Consider the following 22199-nt stretch of genomic DNA (forward strand, 5'->3'; position numbering starts at 1 on the left):
GCAGCCATCTATTGTATGTAATGAGACAAACCACTTTTTTTGGGGGAGTGAGGGCTAAGCCCACATCACCATATTAGGTTAGATACAGCAAGTACAAATTCTTGTGTTTCTTGGAATGTATTTTCAAGTATTGGCAAACCAATGTTACATCACACTTGGTTTCTAGTGAAAAACACAGAGTCTCTTATAAACCCAGATCGTCCAGTGGCGTTTCTACTCTCCCAGACCTAAGCAGCTGTATGGGAGGCAAGTGCGTAGTGACCTTGCAAGGAGTCATAGGGTATGAATTTCATTATGGTCCGTATTGACAATTGATCAACATCAAAGGGTAGAGAAGGGTCCACCTATTCAATACCATTAATGATACTTGCAAAGAGCCAGAAGCATGCACGTGTTCAACCTAGCATCAACATGTCTGAATCTCAGCTGTTAACATGGCGAGACAGTTATCATCGCAACACCGTATTTTCGTATGCAAAAGTTATTTGAAATACGAGTCGGCTCGACTGGTATGAGATGCATTTGTTCAGCGATTTCCTGGTGAAGTGCCACCTTCATGAGCATAGATTCAAATACAGTAGAAGTCTGCTATAGCGAGAATTCATAACGGCGAAAAATATACTAACTATAGCGGATTGTCGTTATATCCGATTTTCGCAAAAGTCGGGGGGGGGGGGGGGGGGGAGGTTCCATATCCGTATGAATCTGTATGAAACAGCAATCAGTGTCTGCAAAACCTGCGTTTTTGTGGATGATATCCACACTATGGCTTACTCGTTTGTTATTTTACAAACTTTGATACAACATTAAAGTGTATATTTCATTTCATTCTGAGGAAATTAAAGCATCTCTCCAGAGACTTCTCTGGCAAATGTTTTAGTTTTCTTATTCAAACAGTGTCACTTAACGTAATCATACACGTATCATGAAAACATATTTCAGGCACCTGCAGAGAAATGATAACGTCCTCGATATAAATTTTCACGGGAATAGCCTTTCCGAAATTTAACCAGACACGAGAAAATATAAAATATCCTCTTAAACCCGTGATGCACTCTTCTATATCTTGAGGTGTATGACATTCTTACTTAATTTCAGTATATAACATTAAAATTAAGTGATCGTTTGCTTCAGCCTTTATTTCTAACTAGTTAACAACTGCTGTCGGCCACATTATTTACACATGTATTATGGAAACATGTCATCCTCTTTAATTTCAAACTTTCCTTAGAGAACAGCAGTCGATGGGTATTACAAACTGACTCCAACTTCACCCTCAAATGCTGACGTGACTACTCACAAGTGCACATAGAAAGAAAACAATACTGAAGACAATCGATCGCATTTTGTGGTAAATATTCCAGTTTTCTTATTCAAACAGAGTCACCTAGCCTAACTTAACCGTATTATATGTATCATGAAAACATATTTCAAGCGTCTGTAGAGAAATGATAACCACCTCGCTATGAATTTGCATAGGAATAGTTTTTCCAAAATTTAACCTGAATTTGATGATGATGATGATGATGATGATTGCTGTTTAAAGAGGCCTAACATTTAAGGTCATCGGCCCCCGCGAGAAAGTGTAATCCAACCTCTGAAATCAGTGTTGCGCTCTGCCATCTCGAGATGTATCGCATTCTTACTTAATTTCAGTATTTGGTATTGAAATTAATCGATCGTTTACTCTAGCCTTTATTTCTAATGAGTTAACAACTGCTATTGACCACATTAATTACGTATTTATTATGAAAACCTGTTCTCTTTCATTTCTAATTTTCTTTATGAAACAGCAGTCAAAGGGCATTACTAATTGACTCAAACATCACCTCTGAATGTCGACGAGAGATCTCTCAAGTGAACATAGCAAGAAATCTATACCGAAAATGATCGATCGCTAGAGTTCGTAGTTTATAGCACTTAAAAATCAGAGATTTAGCATTTTGATTTTCAAATTTAGCATTTTGTAGCAAATTGGTTAAAAATAAGCATAATTTGCTAATCAAAACCAACTTTCAACCTATTAGGTCGTGTTACATACATTTAGTACGTGTTGAAGAGATGTTAAGTGCAGAACAGAAATGGCCAACTGGACACCTGTGGGATCCGAGCCCACAACCTTTGAATTCACTATAGAAAATAAGACAAACATCAACATAAGACTGCAAGAAGTATTAACGCACACACGGCCAACTGGACACCTGTGGGATCCGAGCCCACAACCCTTGAATTCACTATAGAAAATAAGACAAACATCAACATAAGACTGCAAGAAGTATTAACGCACACACACAAATATGCCTATTTACAAATTTACAAACAAATATTTCAAAGTGAAAAATACTATTCTGAACATAATTATTTATCACAGTACAATACACCTACAAGGAACAGGAATTTCAATGATGATTGAAGTACAACATGCCAATTGTTTAAACGGTGTCCTCCTTCATTTGAGACCGCCTATCAGTTACAATTATCTTGTACTTGCTAAAAAAAAATTCTACATCGACACTGTTCGTGGAGGCCCAAATACACAGCAGTGCTGCCGAGGCAAAGAATGGACTGCAAAACATTTTTTTCTTGAAGTCTTTGATTGCAAAGTCGGCACATCAATATAGGCCTATCTGTATCGCTTACATAAAAATAAAAATGTCCCGATTAGTGACTCTCGGCATGCTGTTTGATCGTCACTTTGCTTCTATCCATGGCTACCAGACAATAAAATAAATCGCTACCGTACTTTAATAAAACAGAAACTACTGCTCAACACCAATGTCAAGAATAACCGACTATGATCAAAAAAGAGAATAAACGTGTGTGCTTGAAAGTGTATTTGCTGTTTGATTGATTGTTCTTTGCAGTGCTCTTTGGCCAGTGAAGGATATTCCACACATTGAATGATTTAACCCTTTGGCCCACCATTACTTGTGAAATATATAAGGAATATTTCCTTGCATACCATTTATGCATCTTTTCGTCACTTTCACGTAAATTTGACTAATCACAAACAAACATAATAATACACAGAGCAAAGTGAGCATTTAGCTCGTCTATAGTAACAGGAAACCATTGTTTTTGTTCGTAAGTATTACTGGCTTCAAGGGAAGCAGATAAATTAGCAAGAAATATAGAGGCATAGGCATTGATTTCCTTAGTAACGTGATCCCAGAGCTGTGGGGTTATAAATTCATTCCCTACATCCATTTCTTTCGGATTATTTCCCAACCCCCTCCTCACTATAGAGTAAATTTCAAAAACTTGTTTGCATGTTGCAGAAACAGGCTTATTGTCAACAAGATCATAATTCCAAGTATCATTTTACTAGAATTTTCACCCGCTCTTGTTGCATTTTGTCACATAGTTTCAATTGGCACTATCATCTCGTAACTGAAATCAGAATCACTTTCATCACTGTCAGTTGAAGAAGAGGAAGTATTTTCACTCTCCAGAGAATCATTTCTACTTTCAACATCACTATTTTTCAAGCCAATTATGAATAACCTCATCCATGCCGCTCTTGGATGCCGCCATGATTGTTTACAACGAGCGGCACGGTGATTTTTATTTTCCGTATTTCAGCTCAGAGTTACTATGTACACAGAGAAAATAGCTTCAGGTATCATCTGACATCAATCGGGTAGGCTGCAAAACAAACAGAATAAATCTCTCTGACCAGCTAACCGCGATAATGAACTTACAAATATCCCGTGCACCAGGACGGAAGTGTCCGTCAAAGTATGTTACCGCCTTACGATCGCAATGGGCGCCGTAATAATTCTTTCTCCTGAAATAAATAACAACATACATCTAATTTTTAAATAAAATGCATCGTTTTTAAAATGATATATGTTTATTTCATATAAAACCTAGAGTTTCGCATCTATTTCGCATAAATTGCATAATTTTGCATTTTGAACCAATTTTGCATTTTATCGCTAATTCAAAGTCGCTAAAAACCACTCATACGGGTCATATAAGATGAAGGCACATACACTGACAAAGTTTCGACGTATTTCGCATTTATCGCAAATACTAAAAATCAAAAACTCTATCGATGGCATTTTTTTTGGCAAATGTTCCAGTTTTCTTATTCAAACAGCGTCACCTAGCCTAACTTAATCGTATTATATGTATCATGAACACATATTTCAAGCGCCAGTAGAGAAACGATAAGCTTCCCGCTATAAATTTACATTTAAATTGAAATAACAAATAACGTAGTTCAACCTATGTAGTGTTACATTCTTATTTAATTATAAGCGGAAGCGGTACCGGTTTCGACCCCAATCTGGATCATCATCAGCCGAATAACAATACAAAAACAATGCATAGGAAAACAAGAAATTAAAGGATGAGTCTTTCACAAAAACAGTTGAAGAAGCAATATAAGATAATGAGGATTAGCACTGCGCGATTTTAAATCGTAAAATCTTCATATAATCTGTTGTTTAAAAATGACTTTTTTCTTGTATAAGAAATGGATTTCGTTTTTCAACCAAATTTTGTTGGTTATTTTTTTGGGGGTTTTTAACGTGTGAGGAGAAGAATGGGTTTTTCTAACACAACTTTGAAGAAATTTAGGAGTATGGTTATAGGATATGTATTGTTTTAGGAAGTCTATATCTTTTCCTAATTTAGCAATCTTGATCTTTACACGATAATACATACATACATACATACATACATACATACATACATACATACATTATAGACCGTTATGGCTATCAGCGTTCAGTCTGCAAGCCTCTGTGAATTCACTAAATATCACCACAATCTTCTATTTGCAACTAGTGCTGTGGCCTCATTTAGTTCTACACCTGTTATCTTTAAATCGTTAGAAACTGAGTCTATCCATCATCGCCTTGGTCTCCCTCTACTTCTCTTACCCTCCATATCAGAGTCCATCATTCTTCTAGGAAACCTATCCTCCCCCATTCGCCGCATATGGCCCCACCACCAAAGCCAGTTTATGTGTACTGCTTCATCCATCGAGTTCATTCCTAACATAGCCTTTATATCTTCATTCCGAGTACCCTCCTGCCATTTTTCCCACCGGATTATACCTGCAATCATTCTCGCTACTTTCATGCCTGTTACTTCTAACTTGTGAATAAGATAACCTGAGTCCACCCAGCTTTCACTCCCGTACAGCAAAGTTGGTCTGAAAACAGATCAATGCAAAAATAGTTTCGCTCGGGACCTGACTTCCTTCTTACAGAACACTGTTCATTGCAAGTGCAAGCTCACTGTATTAACTTTACTGCACCTTCATTCAATCTCACTTACTATACTACCATCCTGGGAGAACACACATGATAATAGCCTTTGTGAAATCTAACCAGACACGATAAAATATAAACTAACCCTTAAAAGCAATGATGCACTCTGCCATATATTGTGTTGTATCCCATTCTTTATTTCAGTATAAAACATTAAAATTAAGCAATCATTTACTTTAGCCTGTATTTCTAATTAGTTCACAACTGCTATCGGACACGTTATTTACGCATTTATTACGAAAATATGTTCTCCGCTTTCCTTTCGATTTTACTTTAAGGAACAGCAGTCGACGGATATTGCTAACTGACTCCAACATCACAATCGAATGTCGATGAGAGAACTTGCTAGTGGACATAGCGAGGAAACAATACCGAAGATGATCGATTGCATGCAATATAATCGTTGGGGTGCATAAATATCGGTAATGGAGAAAATCGTGCACGCTCAATTGCTCGCAATAACGGATGTGTCAGTGATAGGGTTCCACTGTGACCGAAGGACAATACATAGTTTAATACAGGAATTTTCAAGGGACAGACAAAAACTGTTGTTATAGTGGGGTTCTTGTTATTTGCTATAGTGAACTTCTACTGTAATTGTAAATAAATTTGAAACTACTGGCTCAGTGCTCAATAAGAAACACGTATGCGCATGAACAGTTTTAACAGAGGAAAAGATAGACGACATTGGTGCAAATCTTGAATGGCCACTGAATAAATCACTCACACAACAGCACAACAAGTAGGAGTTTCGGTTTCTTCTGCACACAGAGCTACAAAGCTGTTACACATTAAACCGTACAGGTTTACACAAGCCCATTGTTTAAAACCTGCTGATCCAGCCACAAGAGTGAGATATTGTGAGTGGTATCTTGGATCATAGAACGATTGTTTATTCGACCCACAGCTTGTGTTCTTTTCGGATGGGGCCTGGTTTCATCTTAATGGTCATGTGAACAGTCATAACTCTCGCTATCAGTGTGCAGAAAATCCTAATAGTGTTTATAAAGTTCCCCGTTATGAAGGATGTCACTTGCAGCATCTTTTATAAGGTAAGATTTCATACAAGACTGTATGCATGCTTAAAGCAGTGCGGCTGCGCACGATGGAAGTTGGGCTGAGGCAGCTGCTGTAGTACAGAGTACGAACACCGTGCGCTCAGTCTGCGTTTGTAAGAGAGACCCTGTAGTACATCTATTATAGAAGCAAGAGAGCCAACCTACAAGTCAAATACTCTAAATGAAAAATATATTAATAATGAGAAAGAGATTTATCCATCCTCCAACAAGTGTTAGAGAGAGAACAAACAAGTGTCAAAGCAAGTCATAATGCAGACAGATAGGAGGAACAAAAAAGGAACACAAAATAGAATGAACATAAAGGCAGGACAGCGTGTGAAGAGGGAGCAACAAGAAGAGAAGACGAGGACAAACACAATAACACAAAAGTACAAGGGCAATCTCTACATCTTCACACAATGCCGTTGACAAATTGATAGGCTCTCTTCTCATCAATCCCAGTTCTTCTACATCCATCTCTCCTTAGCCCCTGACAAGTTTATTTCTGCTTCCCAACTTCGTCAGGTGGGGGTGGGGCATCAACAGTCACTGAGGGGCCATTGACAGATCTTTGGGCCGATGACCTTAGACGTTAGGCTCCTTTAAACAACAAGCATCACCATCATCATCAGTCCTGATGCAGGAAGTGTAGGATAACAAGAAGGCCAGTAATGTACAGGAAAAGGGAAGAAACATCGCAAATATCTTTTGTATTTTGACACTTCTTAGTTCCTCCCCAATACTCACATTATCCTTTTGTGTTTGTCCTGAGTTCCTGATCTTTTACCACCTGTACTTATGTTTGCTATCAATAGATGTGCATCATTGCTGTGTTAATGGAGCTACACAGACAAGGGCCATACTGTTCAATGATTCACAACAGAGTATACTCAATATAAAATAATTAGATTCAGTCAACATACTGGATTAACTGCTTCGTATCGACAGAGATAAGCCTCGCGGAAATGGGCGTAACTTGGATGATCTGGTCGTAATCCACATTCCCGCAGAAAAATGACTGCTGATCTGAAATGAAGCCAGGGATTTCAGTCTCTTCAACTTCTTCTCCATTCAATGTCAGAATTCTGCAACAGAGAAACAATTTCTGCACATATCTGTAATCTACCGAATTTCTCATTGTTGCAAGTCAAAGTTGCAAACTTCACATTATTCCATCACACAAGTTAGAAGGCCTGCTTAGACCTCTGATCATGCCGTGTTTGATCTCACACTCAATTCCCTTGTTTTCACCAAATAAATTGAGAGTGAATTGAACAATATTTACAGCAGATGGAGTTGAACATAATAAAACCTTATAATATACAATTTTGGGGATGTTAGAATCATTCGTTAGGTAAGAGAAATTGTTGAACACTCAAATAATTTTAACAAAGGGGATGGCTATACATGGCTACCCTCCACGGGTAACTCTTCAACATATTTCTCCTTGACTCTGGAGAACCTGGAACAGAGTCTAGTTATGATGAAGTGACAGTTGCCAATAAAATCTTTGTTATAGCTCTGAAGACGATCCAGGTTGCAGGTTCGAAATGCGTCAGCATATTGTAAGTATTACATGACCTAATATCCCCAAACTTGTACATTATAATGTCATTTAGTGGTTGTGAAAGTCTACGTCTTAAGATAATGAAACATGTTGTCGTTATGCCTGAGAAATTGCAAGTGACTAATCTCACGTTTTAATCCGTATTGAAATCTGTTGATTTACAATAACAAAGTTTTATTATTATGATCCACCTGTTCAATACATTATAATGTTGTCACATTTAAAACATCTTCATTAGTTAAAAAGTTATATGTGGGACATATTTCGCTCCCTTACATAGCATCATCAGCCAAATCTGAATCTCGAAGAATGGTTATGTTCGTAAATAATGACTTAAGAACTACTAGACCACTTATCACAAACTTAAAACTCTATTAGAATATTATAAAAATACAGAATCTTTGGATACATGCCTTAATTACATGTGCTTAATAGGAGAGATAGATTAAAATTGTGGAAGAATGAGTTCTAAAATATTTAAAACAAGTAGCATGTCTAAAATCTTAGAAAGACTTGAAAATCATTCTTAAGAGCTAAATTTGAAGATTTTCTTGGCAATGAGATCACCACACAACCTCGGATAACACCAAACTGACAAACAGCAACTGGAGGGACATACAACAAGATAAACTAAGCAACAACTTTTAAATACGATCATCGTTTTCCGTCCCTTCCAATCATGCCTTATTAAATCCATTATTTCAACGTACGGTCACTGACGTCAACAAGAGCGTATTTATTCAACAGCATTCACCAAGGTCAAATGACAATAAGCATTTAAATTTCTTGAAGACCAACATTCATCCTGTCACAAGTTCAATCATCAAATTGACGAGATATTTGAATCTTTATAGACTCTTATCCGCAAGGGAGAAATAACTTTTTTACCAGATCTCATTGCCAAGAAAAATCTTCAAATTTAGCTCTTAAGATTGATTTTCGCATATTTCTAACATTTTTAGGTCATAAACATCTGGGCCCTACTGATTGTTATTGTGATGTATTGGCTACTCTTACCAAAACAGTCTTGCCAAATTCTTAACTCAGATCTAAAGCTAGTTCTGGGTCCACTCAGCCTACTTGAGAACAACTGAGAAGCTATCTGATGAAGAGAGAGAGCAACGCAAGTCTAAAAAACCAAGAAAAATGGCCAAGAGTATTCACCATGCATTCATCACCAATGTGTTAAGGAAACAAGAACTGGGTTTAAAAGACAGCAAGTAACTGAAATCAGCTCAACCTGTAATGGTTGTTTGTCAAAAGCCATTATGCAAGTCAGAGGAGAAATTTAAAGAACTAGAACCTTTAGGAAAAACAACAATAAAGAAGTTTGACCTACTTTCTTTTCACTACTTGTTTCATGTCACACCCACACAGTCAGGTCTGTGACGCCAACAACGGGGTAGGGCATGGCTAGGACTGGGAGGACACGACTGTGGCCTTAATTAAGGTAGAGTGAAAATGAGAAACCACGGGAAACCCTTCAGAGCGGTTCAAACCCCGTATCTCCTGAATGCAAGCTCACACTAAGATACATTCCTGACTGACCTGGTCTGTCCGACAAATGCGAGAACCAGTGTGTTGTCCACCTTCTCCGATGTTGCCACCCTCAGAGCCCACATGCCCTTGATGCCAGGCAGGTCGATGGAGGCATGCTCCTGGATGCCAATCCCGTTGCGAATAATACGTAGCGAGCCTTCTTTATACGCTCCTGTAAACACATGACAATATTATTACTGCACAGGCCAGTATTTGAAAGTTGTACTAAGAATATTTGAGAACAAATTCCTTTTTAAACATTTATTGTATTTTTAATATTAACAATACACTTTCAGAAATTATTGAAAAATACTAATGGGTTTGATCCAGTCCATTATTCTTCTGTTATTGTAGAGCAGTGAAAGTGACAATGATGGTGATCATAGATCTGATAATAATGAAAGAGCTGATGCAGTTCCCAGGCAACAAGTAGCCAATTGGAACATGTATGAAGTTCGCAATGCTTACTTGTTTTCAGTGTACAGAGTGGTGTAAAATTAGGTCAAAGCTTTGAGAAGCCTCTTGAATTTTTCCAGGTTTTTTTTTTCCTCATGTAATACTTGGAGAAATCATGTCTGAGACTAATAGATACGCATGTAAGAACATTTCTAGCAATGTACTGTTTCGGTACATATGCTTTCCTACACTGCATATCCATGTAATCTACTAAGTTTTTTATTTTACTTCTTCTAGTAGAATATCCTTGAGCACTGGAGGTTGATTTATTGACATGCAACATCCAGAAAATCTGCAGGAAATGTTTTCGCAAAAATTTGTCATTGAAAAATGGCATTTTTTAACTCCATTCTAGGAACCCAGAGGGCTGTTTTGAAAAATATCACACCCTGAAGTTATTTGAATACAGTCGAAACCGGTTAAGACGTCCCTCTCTAGTGCGTTTCCCTCGTTATTACTTCATTATTCCGAAGTCCCAGTCCATGTCCTATTAAATACATGCTAAAGAACCTGGATAGCACATTTACGTCACTCTTTAATACGTTTGTAACTCACACCATAAGAGATTTAAATTTGCATTCCAGGCCATGTTGTTCACATGATGGGCCAGCGACAACTGGCCTGGATAAGGATTTGGTAGAGAACTTCATTTCACGGGCCCAGATCGCGGTTGCACGTTGACCTACAGCTGCAGGGAGCATCCGTCCCAAGCCAGTCTTATTCTCTTTGCGTCCGACGTGTTGGTGCTTAATTTTACGTTCATGAGGCCTCTTTCAGACAGCACAGTTTCGACCCACTTCTGCGCTTAACTGCCTAGGACTAACTATACTATACATTTTTCATAACACTAAATCTGTCAATGAAAACAACAAATACAGCCACTCAGGAGTATACCGCATAAAATGCAACGATTGTGAAGCCAGCTACATCGGGCGCACCAGCAGATGTTTTTCTATTTGCTACAACGAACATATAATATAACATATAACATATAACACTAAACATAATTGCTTTTCATCCATACAGCAACATGTCGAGGAACACAAGTATAAGTTCACTAATATCGAGAATGACATGGAAATTTTAAATATGAAACCCACAGGCCCACTGCTCAATATAATGGAAGATTTCTATATCAATATGGACCAATACGCTAATCCCAACCTCAACTTAAATTAAATTACAGATAAAACAAACATTCTTTTCAACGCAGCCATTCCCATTCTAAAAGTCACATATTTAAAAAGAATAAACAGACACAAACCAACAAACAATCCAAAAGACACACCCCACTCCAACCCCCCCACCCCCTCCAGAGGCTGCTTCCCCATCCCCAACACCTCTCAATCTGAACACTACGACAGCCGCACGATGTACACGCAACAGTGTGCAGCACACTCCCGACTATACTTAAGGACATATCCAGCCCACACGTAAGTAACACACACTCTATAGCACACAAACCATTTAGCAGGCACTCTCTATCAGTTATTCTAATTCCTACTTCCTTTCTCTTTCTCAGATTATGGAATTTACCTGAGCGTAAATACAAGTATGAAGTGGGGAGCTCTATCAACCTAATTTCTTTAATTTCAATATGCCATACATAGCATGATATGCCTCAACAAGGATCCTGAAAACTAGCATGTATCAGCAACAACATAGACTAAGAATGAACATAGTACCTGTTAAACAAGCTACAGAACCTCAATCTACTGAACGCAACGTTCCACGCAAAATTGCGGCCCAACAATGCACTTTGATTCTGTCTGTACAACAGTTGGACATAATGCTGGCATACTGCACAGATGTTTGAACTTGACACCAAAACCTCAGTGACCCTTTATTCTTTAAGAACTATACCCTATTTTTAACCTCAGCTATACCATTTTTGGAATATGTGGCATTCATGGGACTCCAGCATGTCAAAGCCCTTCATAGCACCATATGTACTGTATATATCTTGTTTGACGTAATGTTGGCAACAGCACAGATATTTGAATGGGACTCCAACAAGTCAAAGGCCTATAACTGTACCATAGTATATGTCTTAACATTAGTATTATATTAGAATAAGGCATTCTTGTTTAATTAGTTTTTAATAATGTTTTATTATGTACAATCGCTATTAAGCAGTTTCTCCAACAGGTCAAAACCGGTACTGTTTTAATGTAAATAATTCTAAACATTTTGTAAAATAAAGTATTGATTAGGTGGAAAACTCATCCTTTATACTTGTGTGCCTAGGCCTAAATTAAGAACTGACTGATCAAATAGAATCTTTCAGATGATGCGGAGGCAGAGAGTAACCACGCGCGGGAAAAATGTTTGAGCTGGCAACCCATAGTGAGTGGCAGTCCCACGCCCGCAGTTACTTGTTATTGGACATTATTTTTTATGCAAGTCATCATACACAGTGGATCGACCGTGCTCGCGACATCAGTACTGTACTGTGGCCTGTATAAGAACACAGTAGTGTACCTATAAGGCTGGTTTCACACCAAGGAAGTCTTTACAAGTCAATCCAGTCACGTCTAGGTCCGTCAAGGCCAAGCTCGTCTAGTTAAATCCTGTGGTTCCAAACCAAGCACGCCCAGTCCAGTCACATCCCCAAAAGAAAGGACAAGGTGTGGATAGAATTTAGTTCTCCTTCTGCCTTGGAAATGGAAGATGAGCTAGTTAAATTTATAGTTTTGCGCCGGATAGTTCGCCGAAAAAGAAGCAAGATCGCGATCGTGGGTTCATCCGATTAATTTCAGAAGGGATATCTATGGTGCTTTCTATCATTTGTTTCCCGACTTGGTGAACGATCCGTTCAAATTTTATAATTTATTCCGTCAAATTTTATAATTTATTCCGAATGAGATATAAACATTTTGTGAAGCTTAATGACCTGGTTCGAAAGGAATTTGAAAAGCAAAACACTAATTACCGAAAGGCCATACCACCAGAGCTTTGGCTGGCAATATTTTTAAGGTAAGTTAATACAAATACTACTTTTAATGCAAATTAGTATTTATTACACCACACAAAATAATTTCAATACAAATAACTTTATTTTTACATAAATATTATAATTGCAATGATATTAACATAATTACAAAGCACAGACATTTAAGAAAATTGTATAAAAGAAAATCCACTTTTCCAGATTCATGCACAAAACGAAAGAAGGAAAAAACGCTAAATAACTACATTCAGAATGTGACTCATGTTGTTAAAACAATTAGAGTGGACTGGACTGATGCATCAGAATTAAGCCCGGTTTGGTTCCCCTTCCACTTGACGGGACTGGTTTAACCTTGACTTGACTGAGACTTGGTCTGTGTGAATGAAATATAGCTGCAGTAGCCTAAATCAAAGGGAGATTTCAGTGTTGGTTTTCCTGTTGACGGACTAGACGTGACCGGACGGGCTTGACGTGACTGGACGTGTTTGGTGTGAAACCAGCCTAAGGAAGTAGAAATGGATTTAGACGATAAATGTAGGCCCGCTCCCACCCATTTGACATAGTTATTTCTCATTTTCAATTTAAAAGTTATTTGTGAGTTTTTTCTTTTCCTGCGTGATTTACAACAGTTGTTATGGAACCCGAAATAGACACTGAGAACCTAATAACTTTAATGTCGGAAACACCAGAGGTATCATTGTGTTTGGGAAAGTGTGGTATAATTTAGACCCGTTATTGTGAGAGTATCCTCAAAAATGTTCCTATATTCTTCTCTAACGAAATGTGAAAAACACAGCATGCTTGAACTATTTTTGTATTTTCTTCAGTGTAGAAAGTAAACAAAGACGTTGACGGTCCATATTTATTACCTACATTGAAAAGTGTGTTGAAAAGGATCCGCTGGAAAGCGCGGGGAGTTTTGCAGCACTCGACCTGCTGTGTGTGTGAGTCAGCAAAAGCAGGTGCACCCGTGCATGCAGACGGGCGCGTTTTACTTCCACACCGTCTGAAAGAGGCCTAAGTGACTTGTGTAACAATGTACGTAAATTACGCCTACTGTACTTAAAAACAGAGCTGACATATTGGTGCTTAATTTTACGTTTGTAAGTGAATTGTGTAATAACGTACATAAATTAGGCTTACTGTACTTACACACAGTGGTTTGCAGGACATTTGGTTACGGAGAAGAAGAAAGGTAGACATTTTATAGATGATGAAAAATTAAAGTTCATTGAGAAAGTGGACGGTAATCCACACATGAAACGTGTGCAAATCACCCGATGTTCGACTTTCCTGTGACAACATTAAACATAACTGTAAGCATTGTGTATAGTTCGTGTTACTAAGAATATTTTTCCTTGATGTTTTACTATGTTGGTGTTCTTAAAATGTATTATTTCCTTATTTCATTAAATTATAAACACTTGTTTCTTTGTTTTCCTTCTTCTTGTTTCCGAATTTGGCCACCTATGGACCGCATTGAAATTAAGTCTTCTTCTTCTTCTTCTTCTTCTTCTTCTTCTTCTTCTTCTTCTTCAAGAACCCCTTCATTCTTTCACTTCTAATCTTCCTTTCTTTCTCAGATATGACCAATTTGTGTCTACATTTTGGGAGTTTCTCTTGGAATGTTTTGATGCTGTCCACTCGGCTTCTAAATTCTTTTCTGTTGTGAATCATTTTCCATTGTAAGTCCACTTTCTATTGCATTTCTTTTTACCTCTTCTACCCACTTCGTCGAAGCTTTCAGTCCAGTGATGGACTTGAATATTTTCTTAGTTAGCCATCTCTCATCCATTCTTTCTAAATGCCCATAGAATTTTAGCCTTCGCTTTCGCATGGTGTATTTGTAGAGATCATCATTTTTTTCTATTCCTCCACTCCCCATCAGCATTTTTCTGTGGTCCTAAAATTTTCCTTCAGATTCTCCTCTCCTTTTTTTCGAGATCCTGAAGCTCACCCTTTTTATTTATTGTCAGGCTCTCTGCAGCATAGAGATCCTCTGGCTTTACCACTGTGCTGCAGTGTCTAAGTTTCGCCTTGTAAAATATTGCTCTTTTGTTGTATAAATATAAATTATATTTTAACAAATTATCTGTTACTCACGAACAGTACACCAGAATTTTAGATAACATATGCATGTCATAAAATATCGACACTTGTTTTTTAAACCAGAGGACACATAATATCATTGTATATTTTAATATTATCACTCATATCATGTGACTTTCTTCATTAGATTTAGTGAAAATGAAAACCTACAACCTGTTTTCCAGTCATTGACCGGGTCAGGGATGTAATGAATGAAACTTATATATAGGCTGTTATTACAATGGGGTCGCCACTCCCAAGGTGATTTATTAATGAGTGATAAATGCTATGAAATGATAATGGAGAGTGTTGCTGAAATGAAAGATGACAGGGAAAACCGGAGTACCCGGAGTAAAACTTGTCCCGCCTCCGCTTTGTCCAGCACAAATCTCACATGGAGTGACTGGGATTTGAACCACAGTATCCAGCGGTGAGAGGCTGACGCGCTGCCGTCTGAGCCACGGAGGCTCTCATTAGATTTAGTAATGTTTTTAAATTATATGGTAAATTAACTTTGGATCTCATGACCAGCTGAAGATGACCCCTGTGAAGGTCAAAACCGGTACAGCATAGTAATAAGACATAATAAAGTATTGATTAGGTGGACGGTACCCATTCAATACGGACATGAAACTGACAGATTATAATGGACAGGTTTATATCGACAGTAGGTAGGTGGTCATGATGTTCCGGCTGCTCAGTGTATTTGAACTGCATAAAGGGACAATGAGGAAGTTACAACGAAGAGACCTCAAGTGCAAAAACTTTTAAATTTTAATTCCATCATGATTTTTAATGAAAAACTTTTTAACAAGCACTGTATACAATCGTGTCTAATTATATTTAAGATTATAATGTATTTTACTGAGGATGATCCTATGTTGGGTTGAAACATGTCTAATTGAAAGCTCATCTCAACTAGATGTACATTATGTATTGACTATGAGGAAAATTAAATACAATTTGACAATTTGTAAAAAGTTCAACCATCAATACAGATCAAACATGAAATTTATAGCCTGTAATTATTGTCCTTATCAAAGAGAAATAGATATGGTATGAGTTGAAATACAAAAAAAAGTCTTGCATTATTACTGTGACATGTTCCAATTTATTTATTTTTTTATTTATTTTTTTTATTTTTTTGCAGGTTGCTTTATGTCGCACCGACACAGATAGGTCTTATGTTGACGATGGGTCAGGAAAGGGCTAGGAGTGGGAAGGAAGCGGCCGTGGCCTTAATTAAGGTACATCCCCAGCATTTGCCTGGTGTGAAAATGGGAAACCACGGAAAACCATCTTCAGGGCTGCCGTCAGTGGGGTTCGAATCTACTATCTCCCGAATATTGGATACTGGCCGCACTTAAGCGACTGCAGCTATCGAGCTCGGTTATGTTCCAAGTATTCAGACGCATATGAGCACGGTTTGTAATTTATGATTCTCAGCAGAAGTCTGGACATAAAATGTCACATTGCTTGGTGTCCACAGATTCTGCACAGTGCAATGAATTCACAAGCATAAGAAAGTACCACACTGAATTCTTTGCAATAGTAGACAGTTTCTCATCAACTTCATTTTGACTGGCTCATGACAAACCATTTCCCTACTATGTTTCCCGACTCCAGTCAGGGATTCTCAAAATTTCAAGGGAAAATCAAAATGCAATCAAGTAAATATTTTACAACCAAATGGAAATGTATTCACAGGAATTGAAATATACATTAAGAAGTTTGAACATTACTTTGTCACACAGTATCCAATTTTTCTATGCCCATGTGGTAGGAATCGTTCAGCCAAATGTGAAACGATCTAGTATGGCACAATATGCAGTAGGATTTACAGTTGCACATTTTACTGCAAAACCAGCAAGAATGCCACTACAGTGTCAACAATGCTCTGTGTGTAGGATATATAAAACCATCCAGAATGGGGTACAAGACAGTTAAAATTCCACGATTCAACTGTGTTGAACATCTCAAGCGTAGCTGCCATTTTGAAACAACTGTCTCTCAGCATACGCGAGGTGCACCCACCTACAATCTTCTGGAAAGGTGGTGAAATAAATGTAATTCCAGACGTATATTTTAGTTTTTATGAATTTACATTTCCATCTGGCTGTAAAAAATTGATTTAATTCTTGATTTCCTTTTGTAATATGCCGTGCAGACAGTCACTGCGATAATTCTCCTGAAGTTTCCCAGGTTGTTCAAACTCCTCGGACTACAGTATTAGTGTGAAATATCCAGCTGACGCTTGTTGGAGAATGTATGAAAAGGCGACCAGTGGACTTGTCTAGATTACACGGAATACTTACTAAAACAGCCAAACATCTCTAAGCTGCTAATCAAACATAAGCAAACGCTTCAAATTTTACAATGCCTACAAGTGTCGAAACAAGGATAATGGCTTAACGTCTAACAGTGTAAGTAATAAGGATTACTTCAATTTTCACCAACAGAAAAGGGTTTGGAATAAGAATTCTTACTCACCAGAGCAAGTGACGAGCTGTCCTTGCCCCTGACGCTCAAGGTCCACAACCACCATGTCGACAATGGGGGCCAGGTTGGTGAACGTCTCCATGGTACTCACGTAGGAGCCCATCTCATCAGGTTTTACGTTCAACTTGATGAGTTGCGAGTCGCCCAGTCGTGAACCGATAAACAGGACCCCGTTATCCAGGTAAGTGATACACTCTGGGACACTGATCTCTCCTGAAAACAAAATATGAAGTGAAATGAAAAGGAATAGGAAAATACATTTTTTTCTTTAAAGTGCATGAATATACATCAAAGACAGATAGCTAGGAAAGCCTTCCAGTGCCTTTCCCTCAAATGATTGAGGTTGCCAAACGAACAAAGAATATCACACAATATAAATTTAGTAGTCTAGTTACGGTACAGAATAAGATAAACAATAATTTTAATGATAATGTACAGAAAACTATCCTTAGTGACAAAGAAGAAGCAAATAAAATACATTATTTGATTCAATTAAGTGGGAGGAGTGCAGAGGTGATCCTCAAGATCTATATCGAGGCTTTCAATGTATGTATACCCCTGCTCAGAATGGTCTCATTCGGCACACCAAAGCGTCATAAGTAGGTGAATAATAGTTTAGGAATGGTGCCCCTCACACCCAGTATGAGCCCTATAACTTCGATAAAAAACCATTTTTGCTCCCACGTATGAAGGCAATCAGGTTGATTCGTCTTTTTCCACCATCAACTGCGAGGCCATGGACCTGTTCATGTAATAGATACTCTTTTCCACATATCGTATTGCCCAAGGAAGACCGGATATGATGGTGTACACTGTTTCGTAGGCATTCGCCGAATAGGCAAGATCTTAAGACCAGTACCAAAGTTTCAATCTCACCGCATCATCTGCAATGGTTACCATCATTGGATCTGCCTGGTTTGGTGAGGAATGGGACTACATTCACTGTCATTTTGAGAGCTTCTTTCCACTCAGCGTTTGTGGTCCATCCTGTTTTCTTATCCACCAGTGGGCTGAAGTAAACTCTTGATATAAGCATATGTCTTTGCCTTTCTGGTTTAATAGACACCATTTTTTTACATTCCTGGTCTCTGAGAGATCTCCTGAGTTTTATGGTGTCCAACAGGCCATCACAATTCTTCAATTTAGCAGCATTTTCGGTGAGATATTCAATGTAAGGGTGGACGTGCAATGTGCAGTTTCGAGTTTGAGGTTTCTCATTGCTTCAATGTTCTTATTGCCAGCTCAGAGGAGCATGTTACAGCAAATGATCTGTTGTAGAGCTGCTTCCTAGCTGATACTGAGCTTCTAGCATCAGCGTTGTAGTATCATGGATGTCAAACCATTAAAGTCAAATAATAATACTAGACTATTATTTGAGTTTAAATTACATAAATGATTAGGGACTAGTTTCGACCTAGTACTAGGTCATCGTCAGCCTAAAGCAAAATTAAAACACAAATACCGAAGAAATTAAACAATGTAAAGACACGTAAGGTCTTGTAAAAGTACATACCAGTGGGATATTGTGCAGCACTATGTTAAAAAATAACTCTCTGAAAGAGATTCATAATAAGTCCAGTGCACATTAAAAAGATGTTATAGATAGGAATCCTTGAGTTGCTGGATAAGGAGATTAGAATATGCTGGCTTCTTTAAGATGCAGGTATCCAATTGAAGAACCACTGAGCCGAAGTTATGTTGTTTATTTATGAATAAAGTCCAGTGCGCGTATAGCATTAAAAAGTCCAGTACTAGGTCGAAACTAGTCCCTAATCATTTATGTAATTTAATCTCTTTACATTTTGTATTGAAAAGGTGACCCAAATAATACATTAATTTACTCTATTGTTTCTAGATGTATCCAGCTTCTAGACCATTCTGGTACGACTGGCTCTCTTATATAAAGGCAGGCCATCAAACGTGAAATGGGTCTAGGTCAGTTCAGTCCAATTGAAGTAGAGAGTTGAGTGAGTGTGCCACTGCGGACACTGATGGCCTGAAGTTGAAGAGGCAGTCTGCATAGTGTTCTGTCCGTGGAACTGACTGTTCGTTCTGGCTGTCCGTCATTGTAAAGTTGAGTCTCTAGGGCCAGCTGCTGCGAGAGTCATGTTTCTGGTGCAGCGTGGGAAAGATCACTGTGTATTGGCGTGGGAGAGCGAACAAAGTTCTACTGGAGTGGGCGGACAGTGTATATCATACCAAACTGTGAGACTGTCATGTGCGGGCTGGGAACTGAGGTCTGTGATACTGGCAGTGGGAGTAACTTAAATGTAAGACTGAGTGAGATTGTGTTAGTGAACGAAGATGGAGTGTATATTAGTGAGACGTAACAGTGAGAAATGAGGGGGAGAGTGAGAGCACGAAATGTGTAATTGTATTCTGTTCTGTGTCATGTAAGTTGTCATCCTGGTATGCCTGTGTGCTACTTTGTAAGATTAAGGGGTAAGACAATAAATTAAGCACTAAGACTTCTTCATCATCTACTCCACCAAAACTTAACAATGTATGTAGATAGATAGATAGATACAGAGCTAGATAGATAGATGCAGAGCTAGATAGAATAACATGTACATTCTACAAGAACACCCTCAGATTCTTTCAAATTACTTGCTTGTGTATATATGTACAATATCATTATGTTGAGTAAACATGTCATTGATTAAGCAATAAGAGATATTGGGCCGATTGCAGAAACGGCATTTAGACGATGTCTACGGTTAAACAATGCCTAAATATGGCTGCCGCATTGCAGAGACGTTATTTATCACTTAGACACTGTCTAAAACCGATGTTCAACCGGTCATGTTTAAACACTGCCGAGAGCACTGTTTAACCTCAAATGACAGGAGTGAATTCACAATCAGAGGTTATGTACCGTGAAATATGTAATTTGTATTATCATGTTGAGACGATTCCGGGAAGAAAGGTTAGTCCGACGGCCTCTCTGTGGGTCGCCCGCTGCTAAATCGCAGCAATTCGTTTGACATGCACGGGGAGATAATCATAAAATAAGGTTTCGCTTTACGAGAGACTTGTTTCTTGAGACTAAGTGACAGTCCGGTAACTGTCAACTTGAATAAATTCTTGGCAATCGATATATTTTATTATATACATGGGGTAATTTTCATGGAATTATAGGTCACTTCGACAACATACACATCACAATTACGTGTCTCGATCGTCCGAGGGCTGTCACATACATCAACCGGGAGAGATTCACTTATATTTACTGCCAAGTAAACACACATAAGAGTGAAAACTAAAAAGTAGGTTGTATGGGATTTTTATATATATAATTGCATAGGTTTTCGGTAACTATCAGATAGGAAAAGGCAAGTGGTGGTGATTATCGTTTAAAGAGGACTGGGGAAGAAGAGCCATGGCCATAATAACAACCCTAGTATTTGCCTGGTGTAAAAATAGGGAAACTACGGAAAACAATCTTCACGGCTGTCGATGATGCGTTTCGAATCTACGATTTCCAGAATGCAAGCTACATCTATATGGCCCGTACAACACACTCGGTTACACATTACTATTGCTTCATCTTCCCTTTGTCGAAGCTACCGTATTTATGAGTAGATTACACTCACTGTAACAACATTATAATGAAAGCTACATTACCCCGTACGATAGCGTGTCGCTTTAGTGTAGATAATATTATGAGATTTAATTTGCACCCAAAGCGATACTCTTATCTGTGGGCAAGTCATGCTCAGCCATATTTGAGTAATGTGTAGGAAGACAAACAGCTGACTGGCGTTCGGCGCGCGCACCGACGAATTTCATTGGTTGCGACAAGCAAAGAGTTGCATGAAAGATACTTCTGTCTCCATTTTCAAACCAAAATTGAAACTTTAAGGGATGTCTAGTTAAACATCGACTGAACATTGTTTATGCAATGGAAGATCGTGAATGATTTAGACGTTGTTTAGGTAGACGATGTCTAAGGCTTAAAACTAGTCATCGTTTCTGCAATCGGCCCATTGTAAACAAATGAAAAAAAATCATCAGAATGTTAAAATTCTGTGTCCAACAGCTTGCAAAAGCTGAACCACAGTGAAGAGCAGACGTGCAGTGGCTGGACTGCACTAAGATAAGTATACTAAACATTTTTGCAGTTATTAAGGTGCTGAGCAAAGAATGTACCATTTTACAAATCTTACTTAGAAAACAAACAAACAACAAACCAACCAACCATAGCGTTACAGCCATGAAGGGTCTTCTCCTAACTAGCTATGCTCATCAGCCCAAAGGCCTGCAGATTACGAAGTTATGCGGGAGTCAGAACAAACCCTCTTGTTTGATATTTTTAATTTCTAGACAACGGTCGCTATTCCACCATCAGATAACTCGACTGTTCTCATGTAGGCTAGGTGAACCTCAAACCAGCCCTCAGAAGAGGTAAGAATCCCTCATAAGCTGGGAATCACATACAGGGCCTCCAGGCATAAGATGTTTGTTACACCTAAATCAAAGGGCCACTTCATATTATCTCATCATCATTATTATTATTATTATTATTATTATTGATACCTATTACCTGTGTAATTAAACAGTATAGATATCAGTGGTATAGGCACATTATGAGAATGAAGAACGAGAGATCTGTTAAAAAATACTTCAATGTTACAGTCCAAGGAAAAAGACCCAGGGGAAGGCCAAGGAAACGCCACATAAACAGAATGAAATCAGATGTGGATGAGAGAGGTCTCAAGTGAGATGATGCCTAGAACAGAAGATGTATGCAGACAGGAAGA

General features: G+C 38.2%; 1 protein-coding gene across 1 annotated transcript in view; it reads right to left on the minus strand.

Moving 5' to 3' along the window:
* The window catches only part of pic (DNA damage-binding protein pic), a 148908-nt gene that overhangs the window by 93979 nt on the left and 32730 nt on the right, over window positions 1-22199 (minus strand). Inside the window, exons 7-9 of the mRNA XM_067156832.2 lie at window positions 17431-17652; window positions 9456-9618; window positions 7264-7425 (exon numbers count right to left, since the gene is read on the minus strand). Of these exons, the coding sequence (XP_067012933.1) occupies window positions 7264-7425; window positions 9456-9618; window positions 17431-17652 (547 nt within the window). The remainder of the gene's footprint in view (window positions 1-7263; window positions 7426-9455; window positions 9619-17430; window positions 17653-22199) is intronic.

Source organism: Anabrus simplex, chromosome 12 (genome assembly GCF_040414725.1).
Source record: "Anabrus simplex isolate iqAnaSimp1 chromosome 12, ASM4041472v1, whole genome shotgun sequence".
Classification (NCBI taxonomy): Eukaryota; Metazoa; Arthropoda; class Insecta; order Orthoptera; family Tettigoniidae; genus Anabrus; species Anabrus simplex.